The 15,424-nt window shown below is 44.0% G+C and overlaps 1 protein-coding gene across 2 annotated transcripts in view; it reads left to right on the top strand.

Annotated features, from left to right (window-relative positions):
• ACAD11 (acyl-CoA dehydrogenase family member 11) overlaps positions 1–14,218 on the top strand; it is a 289,500-nt gene extending 275,282 nt beyond the window's left edge. For both annotated transcript variants that reach the window (XM_029589309.1, XM_029589308.1), the window contains 2 exons: positions 5,856–5,965; positions 13,903–14,218. In XM_029589309.1, coding sequence (XP_029445169.1) covers positions 5,856–5,965; positions 13,903–14,017 — 225 coding nt within the window. In that variant the 3' untranslated portion in view covers positions 14,018–14,218. The remainder of the gene's footprint in view (positions 1–5,855; positions 5,966–13,902) is intronic.
• The last annotated feature ends 1,206 nt before the right edge of the window (positions 14,219–15,424 follow it).

Genomic DNA, 15,424 nt, shown 5'->3' with positions numbered 1-15,424 from the left:
GTACAAATATCATCAACAGTGAAAAATAAACTGTACAAATTCCAGCTGATTCAAATCACAATTATTTCTGGTGCTTCACATTGTAATATGATGACTTATTTTTTCTTCCGTGTTTATATACCCTCTATTCCCTCCTCCCCCCAGGCCTCTCCCACCCCCTCCTCCACAGTCACTCCAAATAGAAAAACCAAACACTCGTCCCCCATCAGCATCCCACTGGCTTGCCACATTCCATCTTAATATTTGTTTATGGACTTCTCTTACAGGAACGTGTCTAAACCTTTTTTAAATCCAGTAACAGCTTTCACCACATTCACCAGCATTGAATAAAAAAATATTTTCTCCTATTTGTCTTAAATGGCTCACCTAGTAGTTTCATTGAATATCCCTAGTCTTTGTACTTTTGAAAGAGTAAACAACCGATTTGCATTTACATGTTCCATTCCACTCATTATTTTGTAGACCTTTATCATATCTCCCCTCAGATGTCTCTTCTCCAAACTGAAGAGCCCTAACCTCTTTAGCCTTTCCTCATAGGGGGATTGTTCCATCCCTTTTATCATTTTGGGTGCCCTTCTCTTAACTTTTCTAATTCTGCTATGACTTTTTTGAGATGCGGTGACCAGAACTGCACATAATACTCAAGGTGTGATCACACCACGGAGCGATACAGAGGCATTATGATATTCTCTGTTTTATTGATTTTTAATCTGCTCAGCATGATTTCATTATTATGAGTGAAATATAAATATTTTTAAATAAATAAAACATAAATAAATTTCTCCATTCCTTTCCTAATAATTCCTAGCATTCTTTCTTGGCTACCGCCACACATTGAACAGAGGAGTTCATTATATTATCCACAATGACGCCTAGATTCTTTTCTTGGATGGTGATTCCCAAAGTGGAACCTTTCTATAATTTGGTTTGCTCTTCCCTACATGCATCACTTTGCACTTGTCCATATTAAATGTCATCTGCCATTTGGATGCCCAGTCTCCTGGTCTTACAAGGTCCTCTTGCAAATTCTCACAACCCTCTTGTGATTTTAACAATTTTGAATAATTTTCTATAATCAGCAAATTTGATCATTTTACTCATCTTCCCATCTCTAGTTTATTTATGAATTTTTTAAAAGCAGCAGCCCTAGCACAGATCCCCGGGGCACTCCACTATTCACATTTCTTCATTGAGAAAATTGACCATTTATTCCCAATCTCTGTTTTCTATCTTCTAACCAATTCTCAATCCACAACAGAACATTGCCCCCTATCCCATGACGTTTTAATTTACTCAACAGTCTCTCATATGGTACTTTGTCAAACACTTTCTGAAAATCCAGATACACTATATCAACTGGCCACCTTTATCCATGTTTATTCATGCCTTCAAAAAAAGTATCAGATTGGTGAGGCAAGACTAATCTTAGCTAAATCCATGTTTGCTTTGTCCCATTAAACTATATCTCTATATTTTCAGTAATTTTGTTCTTTAGAATACTTTCAACCATTTTTCCCGGCACTTCAGGTACTATGACTGATTTTAATGATAGTTTACAAATTACCAAAATTAGGTCTGCAATTTCATTTTTCAGTTCTTTCAGCACTCTCAGATGTATACCATCTGGTCCAGGTAATTTACTACTCTTTAGTTTGTCAATTTGCCCTAGTATATCATCCAGGTTCACTGAGATTTGATTTAGTTCCTCTGAATCATCACCTTTAAATATATCTTCTAGCATGGGTATCTGCCTTCATATTCCTTAGTAAAGACCAAAGCTAAGAATTAATTCAATCTCTCCACTATGGCTTTGTGCTCCCTTAGCGCCCCTTTTACCTCTTGATCATCTAATGGTCCAGCTGACTCCCTTGCAGACTTTTTGCTTCAAATGCACCTGAAAAAGTTTTTATTATGAGTTTTGCTTCCACAGCAAGCTTCTTTTCAAATTCTGTCTTTGATTTCCAAAACGTTAGGTAGCACAGCTGAGACACATAGGGAAGTGGTACCTTGTTCCAAATTTTTGATGCATAGCAGCTGAACGCATGAAGTGTACATGTCTGTGGCAGAAGCCAGAAAAGGGAAGGAAAGAAGAACTATTTGTGAGGATCAGAGGTCTCTTGGGGGATTTTAGGAGGAGACAAATTGGAAGCGATACACAGAGTCATGTTTATTTATTCATTTGTAGGCAAAGCAGAGAGTTTTGAATTTTATCCTGCTTTCAAATGGGAATCCATGCTTCAGATGTAGAATTGGCCTTATATTGTGAGTTGCTATGGCTCCTACTAAAATTCTATTAGCTCTATTCTGTAGAGTTGGAGGCATTTTAGACTGTATTGTGAGATGCTATTGAATAGAGAATTGCAATAGTCAGTTTTATTAGTGATTAATGCATGTATAATGGTAGCAAGGTTGTGTTGATCAAGGTAGTTGTGCAGATGTATAAAGGAGGTCTTTACTATATGTCAGATGTGGGTTTCCATCCCCTAGATTATGTACTTACTACTTAGGATAAAAGAGGTACTTGACAGAAAAGGTAGAGATTATAGGAGATGAACGTAACAGCTTAGAAGAGCTCTGATTTGAAGGGCCTAATTTGAGTTTGTGATTGCTAAGCCATTGGGCTATTGCTGTAAGACAATCATTGAGATTGACAATGGATGAGGTTTGGTCAGGGCCCATTCTGATGCAGAGTTGCATGTCATCAGCAAATAAATTTCAAATAGCATGGCAATTTTACATATATATCCCACAGTTACAATCTCAAAATAATAAAGTGCTATATAAAAACAATTTATAATTTTCACTTTTATTTATTCAAAATATAAAAAATCTCATTAAAAATTTTCTTCACGAACAAGGTATACATAGAAAAAAGTACAGGAACAATTCATAATTCACAATTCATCTAATAACCTAAAAACACACACCCATACAACCATTCATACAAGTTAAAAAAAACAAAATCCAAGTTTTCTGAATATCTCCCAACATGTTTTGCTATACAAAGCTTCTTCAGGGGAGTTCACTCTAATCACGTATCATCGACCAATTGATGTTCCTGCACACTTGGAAAAAATACGTTCTTTCGCTTCTTCGTTTCAGTCATCGATATATCTCTTCTAATAACGAATCATATACGTGTATCTTTCCAAATCTGTCTTTCACATAGAATATATAATTAATTTATCTAGAAGATTATAATACAAAATACATTTTCACAAAACAAAAAATAAACCTCAAATCCCGATCATCTATGCACATGTTTGGCAACAAGGACAGCCTTCCTTCAATTTTTCACATAATTCACATCTATAACAATTAAATCTATATTAACAATCTATAAACAATCTATAACAATTAAATCTATTTTAGAAAAATATGTGCATCAGTATCACCGCATCAGTATCACCATACTATTTCTGAGACAGATGACTAATGCCATCCAATCTGATTATATAATGTAGAAGGGCCAATCATGGATCATAAATTCAAAAACATGCCATCCATCAATCTTATCATTTAAGCCAATTGGAGCCAAGTTTTAAAAAAAAAAAGATCCAACGCTGTTCAACTAGTAACAAGGTCTTATTAATATCTCCACCCCTTCTACTAATTATCTTTTGAAGAACAAAAAACGAAGATCATTCACAGAATGTCGATTTTGTTGCCAATGCTTAACCAAAGGGGCATTGGCCACTGAATTATGGATCCTACTGCAACGTTCTGCAATACATGTCTTTATCTTTCTAGTGGTTTTACTCACATAAAAAAGATTACACGGACACCAGTCAATTATATATAACTGATGCTGATTGACAAGTCCTAGATCTCAAGAAAATCTCCTTTCCAGACACAGGATGGACAAAATAATTCACTGATAAAGATAGCCTACATACCCCACAACTCATACAGGGATTATGTCCCATCAATAATCTATCAGTTACATTTAATGATGTCACATCTGAATGCACCAAAATATCTCTTAAATTTCTTGATTTGCGGAAAGAGAAAATCGGTAAATCTTTCAAACCTGGAAAACCTTGCACTAAATGCCAATGTTTTTTTATAATCTGAATTAAGTCCCCAACTCTATTAGAAAATGGCAAAACACAAACTAATGAAGGAGAATCTGGAAAATTCCACAGGGTCAAAAGAAGATCCTGATTAATAAATCGTGCTCTCTTATAAGCCTGATGAACCACACAATTAGGATACCCTCTCACTAGGAATCTTTCACGGAGGTCTCCAGCATGTTTTTTAAAATTCTCCATTTTTTAACAAGTTCTTCTCACTCGAATTGACTGATCGGGATGTTCTCCCTAATATGTTTGGGATGGAAACTGCTAAAATGTAAAAAAACGTTTTTATCCGTTGCCTTTCTATGTAATTCAGCAGTGAGTGCAATTCTATGTAATTCAGTAGTGAGAACACATGCAGGCTCACTCTCATGCACATATTCAGGCTCTCGCTCTTTCTTACACACCTGCTGGCTCATTCTCTCATATACACACACATACACATTTCTCTGGCGGCGTCCCACACTGCTCATTTTCTGCCGGAGGGGGAAGTGGGAGGAAGCAGCCCTGGAACTGCCAGATGCTTCCTGTTGCCAAGCCTGTAGGCCTTTCATCAGGCCAAGACCTCCCTCGGGCCGCGTCGAGTTCCTCAGCAATCCGTCAGCAGGAGCTGAGATTACCACATGACCAAGGTGACTAGCCCACTGGAGCATGCCCGATCCCCCAACAGGCCAATCCACCCCCTGGTTCCAGTAAATCCAGTGCTATCTAGTGACCTGTCTGACTCAGCATGTAACAAGTTGCATGATATCACTCTGACTGGGTTAGGATGCTATATTCAGTAAGCAGCACAATAACATGTATGTAATTACTTTTCTGTCCTGTTTTTCTAAGCACATTAGCTTTCTTGGCTGAAAGATCTTTAAACACAGGTGGATTTTGTAACTGCTGAAAGCAGAAATATGGACTTTATTCCAGCTGTGCAACAGAAAAAAACACACCATCTCAAGTTCTTTTGCCTATATCAAAGGGACTGAGTTTTATTTTGCAGCAAACTTTTGTAGATTTGCTCCTTATGGGGTGCACACTGTGGCTATGATTCTCCTTTCAACAGACTTATTAAACATTTGGGTTTTACATGTGTAAATGTATTGTATGAGTCAAAGTGGGCGTTTGAAAATTGCTAGGATCTGTACCATTGAATTGTCCATGGGTTTTATGCGTGTAAATGGGCTTTTGAAAATTTTGTGCCTAACGTCTTTGAAAATTACCTCCTTAGAGTGGGCTGACCTGATATGTAGAGTTGTGGGCTGCTGTGTGAGAGTCTGGTTCAGTTCTCTGCTTCCTGAGCTGGCCTGGGCTGAGGATGCTGCAGAGGCAATAGCAGCATCAGAATCAGATACATTTATTGGCATGACAATTTTACACATGTTGCAAAGTAATATACAGAATGATTAAAATAAAAAGGCAGGAAAAGAAGGGGAAACAATTTACAAAATGGTAATAAGTCAAGTAAAGGTACAATTTGTGGAATGTACAACATCAGGGACATCTAGTGGCTGGTTATGTGCATACATTTGCTGAGTTCTGGTGGAATCCGTGGTCCATGGTCCATGCTGCTCAACGAGAGAATTGTTGCTATGATGGCTACACTAGACAAGAGGGGGATTAAAAATAGGAGGAGGAAAAAATCAATAAAACTTTGTGGTGACTTTGCCTTAGCAGAGACTGGTTCCAATTGAGCTGGAAACCCAGAGGAGCCAGGAGGAAGCTGCTTGGTCAAAAAAACCCCAAAAAACCCTAGCAGTGCTTCTAACAATATTTTTGTTACTCCTGCAGATTGCCATGATCAAAGTAGCTGCACCCAGGATGGCCTGTAAAGTTGTTGATCGTGCACTTCAAGTTTGTGGAGCAGCTGGATTTTCTCAGGATTTTCCTTTAGGTCTCATGTAAGTACTGATAGCTTAATCTCCTGAAACAGCAGTCAGAAATGGGATACCATGATTGGGGAAAAAGAGATCATATAACCCTGTGGTAAAATTGCACATGCTGAATATAGCTGGTTTAATTTTTTTTTTCCATCCTAAAATTGTTTGCTTTATAAATACAGCTACCCATTTCTGGGTGTAGAGTAAAATAGATTTTTTTTAGGATGGGTATTCACTCCCACACAAGGCTTCCAGTAAAATGTGTTTCAGTCCAGACTGCTGGGTTATGCTTCCCCTCCAGCAGATGGAGTCAGAGAAAAGCTGAAAAGCACCCCCCATATAACCTGGTGTGCCACCTGCGATCCCTCAGTATTTCTCTGACTCCAGCAGATTGAGAGGCATAACCTGCGGTCCTGACTCTATCTAAATTTCCTGGGTCTTGCTCCTGACAGGTTTGATTTCTGACAAAAGCCTTTGACTAGATCAATTTTATAAAAAAAAAAAAAAGTGTTGGTTGATTTTGATCTCTGCAAAACCTTTAGCAGTAAGAGAAGCAGCTAGCTGCAGGCAGGCGAAGCAGGGCATTGCCCTACAGCCGTTTTCCTGGAGAGTTGTACACTAGCCCGGTGAGTTGAGGGGGAAAACTTACCGGTGGGCCAGTCACTCTCCCCCTCCTCGCACAGTTCAGAGATGCAAAATTCCTCTGTTTCTTTAGCCTGGCTGTTCAGTGAGGGCTGAGAGAAAAAAAAAAAAAGACAATATAAAAACATAAGAACATGCCATACTGGGTCAGACCAAGGGTCCATCAAGCCCAGCATCCTGTTTCCAACAGTGGCCAATCCAGGCCATAAGAACCTGGCAAGTACCCAAAAACTAAGTCTATTTCATGTTACCATTGCTAGTAATAGCAGTGGCTATTTTCTAAATCAACTTAATTAATAGCAGGTAATGGACTTCTCCTCCAAGAACTTATCCAATCCTTTTTTAAACACAGCTATACTAACTGCACTAACCACATCCTCTGGCAACAAATTCCAGAGTTTAATTGTGAGTTGAGTGAAAAAGAACTTTCTCCGATTAGTTTTAAATGTGCCACATGCTAACTTCATGGAGTGCCCCCTAGTCTTTCTATTATCCGAAAGAGTAAATAACCGATTCACATCTACAACGCAGGAGTTTATTTTTAAACGCACCTGGTTCCTTCCTCAGCCCTAGCCTGCCTCGTTCTCCCAGGCCTCTGGAGGGGGTGGAATGTTCACCCGGCTGCTTCGCGTGTTTTCCCGATGCCGCGTGGGACAGTATGTACTGCTTGTGGGGAGCCGGGGACCCGGCTCTTCCGCGAAGGCCTCTGCTCCCGGTGTATTTCCGGGGCGAGGGGTCTTCGCAGCGATCAATTTCGGCACGGGGGGGGAGTGGCCGTACAGCGTCCGCGTGGATCGCGCGGCGGACAGTCAGCTGGGAGGCAGAGGCCTGGCTCCCTCCCGATTGGCGCGGGAGTGGCGGCCATCTTGCCTCTATCGGACGGAGATGCTGATTTGTCTGAGGAGGGAGAGCTTCTCCTTCCTCTCTCCCCGCCGGCCCTAAGCCCACAACGACCGCGCAGTTTACCATCAGACTCAACTCCTCCAACCTTACCCCCGGGGGGGGCCCTTAAAGCAGCAGCACCCGTTTTCCTCACAATTTGTGTTACTTTTGCATAAGGCATATATGGAAGCAGAGACTGACTGGGAATCCCAGTCTCCTAGCCAGGCTAAACTTTTTAGGGCTTCTACAGACCAGGGGAGGTCTGAACCTCGCACTGCTCGCTCTGCTCCGGGGGATGGGTTGCCTGGCCCTCTTGCTCCTGCGGATCCGGGGACTCAGGACCCCTCCACCCAGGATATGGGTGAAGAGGTAGACAGTGCCACTCCACTCCGGTGGAGGGGGATGATCCACAGGTGCTCCGTTTGTTCCGCAGAGAGGAACTGGATCCTTTAATTTCTCATGTGCTTCAGGAACTGAAGATCCCCCGTTCCGCAAGCTGTGCCGGATTCGGTTTTGGCGGGGCTTCGGGCCCCACCCCAAACTTTTCCTTTCCATCCGAAGCTTTTCCAGCTAGTGACACATGAATGGGAGACTCCTGAGGCCTCCTTGAGAGTTAGCATTGCCATGGAAAAACTTTACCCGTTTCCTAATGAATCTCTCGACCTGCTTAAGATTCCTAAGGTAGATTCGGCAGTCACGGCCATAGCCAAGCATACAACTATCCCTGTGACGGGAGGAACAGCGCTCAAGGACCTCCAGGATAGTTAAGCGGATTTTTGAAGTGTCTGCCTTGGGGGTGCGGGCCGCAGTATGTAGTAGCCTCATGCAGAGAGCTACTCTCCGTTGAGTTCAACAGATGCTCACGGCCCAGGACCTTCCCCCGGGAGAGGTTGAGCAGGCGAACCGAATGGAATCAGCGGTAGCCTATACGGCAGATGCTTTGTATGATCTCCTTCGTACTTCGGCACTCACTATGTCTTCGGCCCATGTGGAAGGTTCCCACATCCAGGGCCTCTGGACCTCCCAAGAAGCTCTGTGTCAGATAAACGTCTTGGAGCTACGGGCAATCCGGAACACTCTGTCGGCCTTCCAGGATCGGCTAGCCAACAAGGTGGCCCTCATCCGGACCGACAATCAAGTAGCCATGTGGTATATCAACAAGCAGAGGGGCACTAGATCCTTCCTCCTCTGTCAGGAGGCAGCACATATCTCGGCCTGGGCGCTGGCTCAGGGAATGCTGCTCCGGGCAGACAGGCTGAGCCAAACTTTTAGACCCCACAAGTGGTCCCTAAAGCAGGAGATGACGGATCAGATCTTCTGTCTCTGGGGGACCCTGGAAATGGATCTATTTGCCTCCCCATGCAACAGGAAAGTTCTCCGGTACTGTTCCTTGACCAGGTCAGATGGCTGGCCAGCCACGGATGCCTTTGCCCTTCATGGGCAGACAGGCCTCCTGTGCGCGATTCCTCCACTTCCGTTGGTATCGAAGACCCTCTTGAAGCTTCTCCAGGACAGGGGAACTATGATCCTCATAGCCCCCCATTGGCCGAAACAGGTTTGGTTCCTGCTCCTGCGGGATCTCTCCTGGCAGGACCCAGTCCGTCTGGGAACTGCTCCAGACCTGCTCACGCAAGATCAGGGCAGACTGCGCCACCCCAACCTCCAGGTCCTGTCCCTCATGGCCTGGATGTTGAGCGGTTGATCTTGCAGCCTCTTGACCTCTCAGAGGAAGTGTCCCAAGTCCTAGTGGCTTCGAGAAAGCCTTCTACCAGGAACTCTTATGCTTCAAAATGGAGGAGGTTTACTGACTGGTGTGAGCAGAGGGCTCTCGACCCTTTCTCCTGCCTTGTCCGGCAACTCCTGGATTACCTACTGCACCTCTCAGAGGCTGGGCTTAAAACCAACTCAGTTTGGGTACATCTGAGTGCCATAAGCGCTTACCACCAGGAGGTGGACAGTTCGCCCATCTCAGTGCAGGCCGTGGTAGGGCCATTCATGCATTGGTTGATTCAGCTGCAGCCTCCCCTGAGGTTCCCTGTAGTTTCTTGGGACCTTAACATGGCGTTGGCCCAGCTGATGAAGCCACCATTTGAACTGCTGCACTCCTCTACCCTCAAATATTTGACCTAGAGGGTCATCTTCATGGTAGAGATCACTTCGGCATGCAGGGTCAGTGAACTTCATGCCTTGGTGACTTATCCGCCCTACACAAGATTCTTCTATGACTGGGAGGTTCTACATACGCAATCTAAGATCCTGCCGAAGGTGGTGAAGATTTCCATCTTACCCAATTCATCATCTTGCCTACTTTCTTCCCTAGGCCTCATTCAACCAAGGGGAAAGGGCGCTGCACACACTCGATTGTAACCGGATTGTAACCGATTGGCCAGGACAGCAGGCCACAGATGGTCCACCCAGCTCTTTGTCTCTTTTGACTCTAATAGGCTGGGAGTAACTTTTGCTAAGCAGACTCGTTCCACCTGGCTAGCGGACTGCATTTCCTTCTGCTATATCCAGGTGGGACTGCAACTGGGAGGCCACGTCATGGCTCACTCTGATAGAGCCATGGCGACTTCTGTGGTTCACCTGCGTGCAGTTCCAATGGGGGAGATCTGCAAGGCTGTGACATGGAGTTCTGTCCACACCTTCGCAGCTCATTATTGCTGGACAGGGATGGCCACCGGGATAGTACATTCGGCCAGTCTGTCCTCAGGAATCTCTTTCAGCTGTGAACCCAGCTCTTCCTGGCTAGGGCCCCTGGTTTGAGTTCAGTCTGTCCCCGCTGTAACCAACAGCAACTCTGTTGTTGTGTCCCTTGGCATCTATTTGATGACTGTTGGTCCCATTGTTTTTCGGGACCAGCCTGTAGCTATATAGATTAGCGGTATAGAACACGGTTTTAATATTATTAATATTTAAAGTTTTATTGTTTTTTTATTATGATTCGATGTAAGAGTGGTTTTATTGAGTCTGGCACTTGAGTTAATTTAATTGTTTGTAATTTATTAATTTATATTACGTGCCTTGTAAACCATTGTGAAGGAATTGCTCCAAATGACGGTATATAAACCTTACTAAATAAATAAATTGCTAGGGATTCTCCCACATGTGAGGACTACCATCCTGCTTGTCCTCGGAGAAACTGAAGTTGCTTACCTATAAGAGGTGTTCTCTTAGGAAAGCAGGATGTTAGTCCTCAGGAAACCCACCTGCCACCCCGTGGAGTTGGTTCCTGTAGTTTATTTTATTTTTTTGTAATCTACTTACGAGACTAAAGAGAGACCCCGCATGGAGGCATGGATAGTAGCATGCTAGGCATACAGTGTGCCAGTCAAAGGTTCTGGGCCTGGCCTAGAAACTGACAGAAGTTTACCGTGCCGGGCTCCATAGGATGATGTCACCCACATGTGAGGACTAACATCCTGCTGTCCTAGGAGAACACCTGTTACAGGTAAGTAACTGCGCTATTTGTGCACATAAACCATGTTTTTCTGTGCGCTAAGCCTTTTTCTTGCACATATTTTCCAGTCTGTGTGTATTTTTTAACTCCTGATGCATTAGCATACCATTGGCTTACTGCAGCCAGAGTTTTTGAAAAAATTAGCTTGTGTTAAGAAACTGTGTGGACAGTTAAGAATTTCAGCAGTTTTAAAGCCTAGCTAATTACATCAGCCTCATAGTTTGCTATCTATCCCTGTTTTAGAGTAACTTTTTTTTCTTCCATATTATTGATTTATTCTTGCTTCATTTCTAGCTGATTTATCCGCTATTTGTTATTCTTATGATATAAACTGCTGTGATAGTTATTTGTCTAGTTTATGGTTTTGTTTGTTTCATATTTTTTACTGATTCTATTTAATGTATTGTTTTGATGATTTTTATTTTATTGCATGCTGCCTAGAGTCCTTTGGAATTAACCAATTTACAATAAATAAAATATTGTCTAGGCAGTATAAGAGCCTTGAGACTAGCATGGAATCTGTGACAGTAATAATGTAAATCTGTGTCATCAGTTTACTGACAAAATAGACTGTGAGACCAGTCAGCTTCCTAAATGATTTAAAATATACTCTGAACTGTAATAGGGACCAGACTAATCCCCATGGCTTTCTAAAGAGAAGCCCTTTGATGACAGCAAAAATTCTTTCACTTCTCCCTTTCCTATATCCAAGTGAACTAACATGGCAGCAACACTGTTGTATCTGATTCCCCAATAAAATCACTCTCAAGCTAGCCATTCTGTTCTATAAGCCTGGTCCGCAGTGTCTCATGATCATTAGTGACTAAAGCAGCTGACAAAACAGAATGGTGTAATAGAAGTGGACCCTCGTTGCTATTGTGTGGTTGGCACCACCTAGGGAGCAAGCCCCCTAGGCCCACACTGGTGGATGTACCCTGGGGTGAGACCAGGCTGGAGCTTCACCTTTCCCAGCCCCTTTCCCTGCAGGTTGAGCCGTTGGGTTCCAGGGAATGGCAGGACTTAGGCGAGAGTCTCTCAGGGTATGAAGAGGTAGAATGTCCAGTGCCAGGCAAGGGTCAGTGGCAGGTAGCAAGTAGGAGTAGTCAGTGTCCAGGCAAGGGTCAGTGGCGGGCAGCAAGCAAGAGTAGTCAATTTCAAGTACCAGAAGTCAGTCCAAGGAAAAAACAGGAGCGAGACAAGAGTGACTGACGAGGCAGGGCAGGCTGGATGGGATGAGGCAAGGGCGGGGTTGGACAAGATGTGGTAAGGCTGGGCTTGACAGAGGAGGCAAGGCAGGTATGTAGGAGTCGCTGAGTCAACACGCACCTCAAAGCAGGAAACCTGCACTCTAGGTAGGCCCCCCCACTGCGGGGCCTACCTAGAGTGCATAGGCTCGCGTGCACCTAAGGGAAGCAGTGACAGTGGCAGTGTTCAGAGGCAGCTGGCAGTGGCATTCCATTCAGCGGTCGGCGTATGTGAGCGGGGCCTGTCCTGCGGCCATTCCAGGATCGGCCAAACATAACAAATGGAGAGGGGAGTTTTGTTGTTTGTTCCAAGAGTGTCATCAGCAATGCATAAAAGTGCCAGCACAGTGCAATGCCATGTCTGAAAGCCATATTGGTAAGTCAGGCAAGAAGGAAGATTCAGTGCGAGGTTGTTTCACCACTACTTTCTCAGTAACAATCTCTGAAAAGTATGCCACAGCACTGTAGCTGAAGGTATTCTTGTGCAGCACATGTTCTTTTATCTATTTTCAAAAGAATTTAGAATCTGTACTTAACAAAAACAACTCGACTGTGCCATCAAATAGATGCTCACCCCCATTTTAGGAGATGTACTCAGTAAGTTAATCAGAAATCTGACCATATTGGATATATTGAATGCATCTTTGCAGCCTCTAGCCATCAGTTATGAGAATTCTTTACTTATGCACATAGATCTATGTCACCATTGCAAAAAAAAAAAAAAAAGTGGTTTGAGTCAGGGAGTAGAAAAGAGGTCATTTTTTAAATTCCTCTCCCACCAGCCCCAAATACATTTAAAATGTGGATCCATCAGCCCTAATCTGCACTCTTTACACTTCCTTATAAACTCATTCCCAGTGTCCCGACAGGAGGAGTCATTTTTCTCTCCTGCTGGCTCAGTACCCAGCACTGCTCTGACAAAAACACTGACATGCACAGTTTGGTAGGGGGTGGGGACACTGCCAGCCCAGCAAGGTCCCTTGACCCAATTTCAATAGATTTACAGGAGGGCACCATTCCTCCTGCAGTCTGTCCTTTGTTCCCCCTCTGCAAACTATTAACCCTCCTATTAATGCTCCCGAGACCCCAACTCACACTCTTCAGACCCACTGCAGAAACTCATCCCCAGTGCCCTTCCCTCTTGGCTTTACTGTGCCCAGTGTTGCTCTGAAAATGATCCCAGCAAAACACACCGCACAAGTTACAGCTGTAAATTGTTAGCGGGGAATGTTTTCTCAGAAAACGTACACACACAATAAAAAAAGTATGTGCATAAAATCTAAGCCCCTCCAGACTCTGCCACCTAGAATGCGTCAGCTCAGTGAAGGTAAAATATGATGAACCACTATATTGTGCATTCCTTTACCTGCAATAAACCCCAGGCAATTTTGTAACAAAGCATTTCCACTCATAGCCTACTGTTTTAGGAGCTGAAGTAGTTGAAAATTGCATCACAGTGCATATGTCGACAGCAAAGGTTGTGCACTAATGCGGGTTTCAATGTTACAATATGTTACATTTCTATACCACTTTCCTTGGACAAGAGTCCAACTCTTCCTTCAAGGATATTTGTATTGCATTTGCAGATTTAAACAATTCCTCGAACATAAATGAAGGATCTCGCCCCAAGGCTGTTCACGCTAGGCAGGGAACGCAGCTATGACGTGTGCTTTTTCCTTGTACACACTGGCAGGGATTGGAGGTGATGTGTATCATTTATTTGCCTACAGGTTTGCCCATGTGCGTAGCCTGCGCATAGCGGATGGCCCCGATGAAGTTCACCTGTCAGCCATTGCAAAAATGGAGCTAATGGAGCAAGCCAAGCAATTAAGTGCAAAAATGTAAATGTGCAGCAGCTGTCGGGGAGAGGCCCTCGGTGGGGAGCACTGCTTTGTTGCTCCCAGCTTTGATCGTAGAAATCAAGCAGTCATCTCCTGGAATGGCTTTTAACTTTACATTCAAAATGAATTAAGTAATCTACCGTGCTATCCAAACGCAGATGGTGAAAATGTTAAAAAAAGAGCTAAACAAATGAAAATGAAACAATACCATTTGTGTGATTGATTGCTTTTTCATGGTGTTGATTGAAGTTTGATATTACTGTTGGAATAAATGTGTTCCTTACCTGTGAAATGAAAACTGTTCAAAATGAAAAAGAAGAAAAATCTGAAATGACTAACGCAGCTAATATACACTAATAAATGCATTGAGGGGCGGATTTTCAGAGCCCTGCTCGCGTAAATCCGCCCAAAACCGGGCGGATTTACGCGAGCAGGGCCCTGCGCGCCGGGAAGCCTATTTTACATAGGCCTCCCGGCGCGCGCAGAGCCCCGGGACTCGCGTACGTCCCGGGGTTCTCGGAGGGGGGGCGTGTCGGGGGGCGGGGCCGGAGCGCGCGGCGTTGCGGGGGCGTGTCGGCAGCGTTTTGGGGGCGGGTACGGGGCGTGGCCACGGCCCGGGGGCGTGGCCGCGCCCTCCGTACCCGCCCCCAGGTCGCGGCCCGGCGCGCAGCAGGCCCGCTGGCGCGCGGGGATTTACGTCTCCCTCCGGGAGGCGTAAATCCCCCGACAAAGGTAAGGGGGGGGTGTAGACAGGGCCGGGTGGGTGGGTTAGGTAGGGGAAGGGAGGGTAAGGTGAGGGGAGGGCAAAGGAAAGTTCCCTCCGAGGCCGCTCCGATTTCGGAGCGGCCTTGGAGGGAACGGGGGGAGGCAGCGCGGCTCGGCGCGCGCAGGCTATACAAAATCCATAGCCTTGCGCGCGCCGATCCAGGATTTTAGTGGATACGCGCGGCTCCGCGCGTATCTACTAAAATCCAGCGTACTTTTGCTTGAGTCTGATGCGCAAGCAAAAGTAGGCTGATCGCGCTTCTTTTAAAATCTACCCCTTACTGTCAGCTGTATTCTTTCTTACCCATTTTAAAATGGCATAGCTCACTTTAGAACTATATAACAATGCATTTAAATGATTACCTGGCTAAGAGATTTAAGGTAAATGCACTGTCATTTTTAATTGCCTTAAATTGTGAATAAAGATTTTCTTTATTAGTAAAAAAAAAACAAAAAAAAAACTGATCAGGTGAATTTTCAAATGTTATACATGCAAAAATTATCACTTGCATGCATAAAATATCAAATACGCATGTATATACTATTTTCAAAACTGCATATATTAATCTCCGCTAGGGTAAGACAAAAAATCCCAATCTTTGATCCTAACAAAATCTCGCCCTATGGCGTATTTATCAATTTTAAC

Source organism: Rhinatrema bivittatum, chromosome 2 (genome assembly GCF_901001135.1).
Source record: "Rhinatrema bivittatum chromosome 2, aRhiBiv1.1, whole genome shotgun sequence".
NCBI lineage: Eukaryota > Metazoa > Chordata > Amphibia > Gymnophiona > Rhinatrematidae > Rhinatrema > Rhinatrema bivittatum.
The sequence above is the reverse complement of the archived record's forward strand: the minus strand, read 5'-3'. Positions and strand labels throughout refer to the sequence as shown.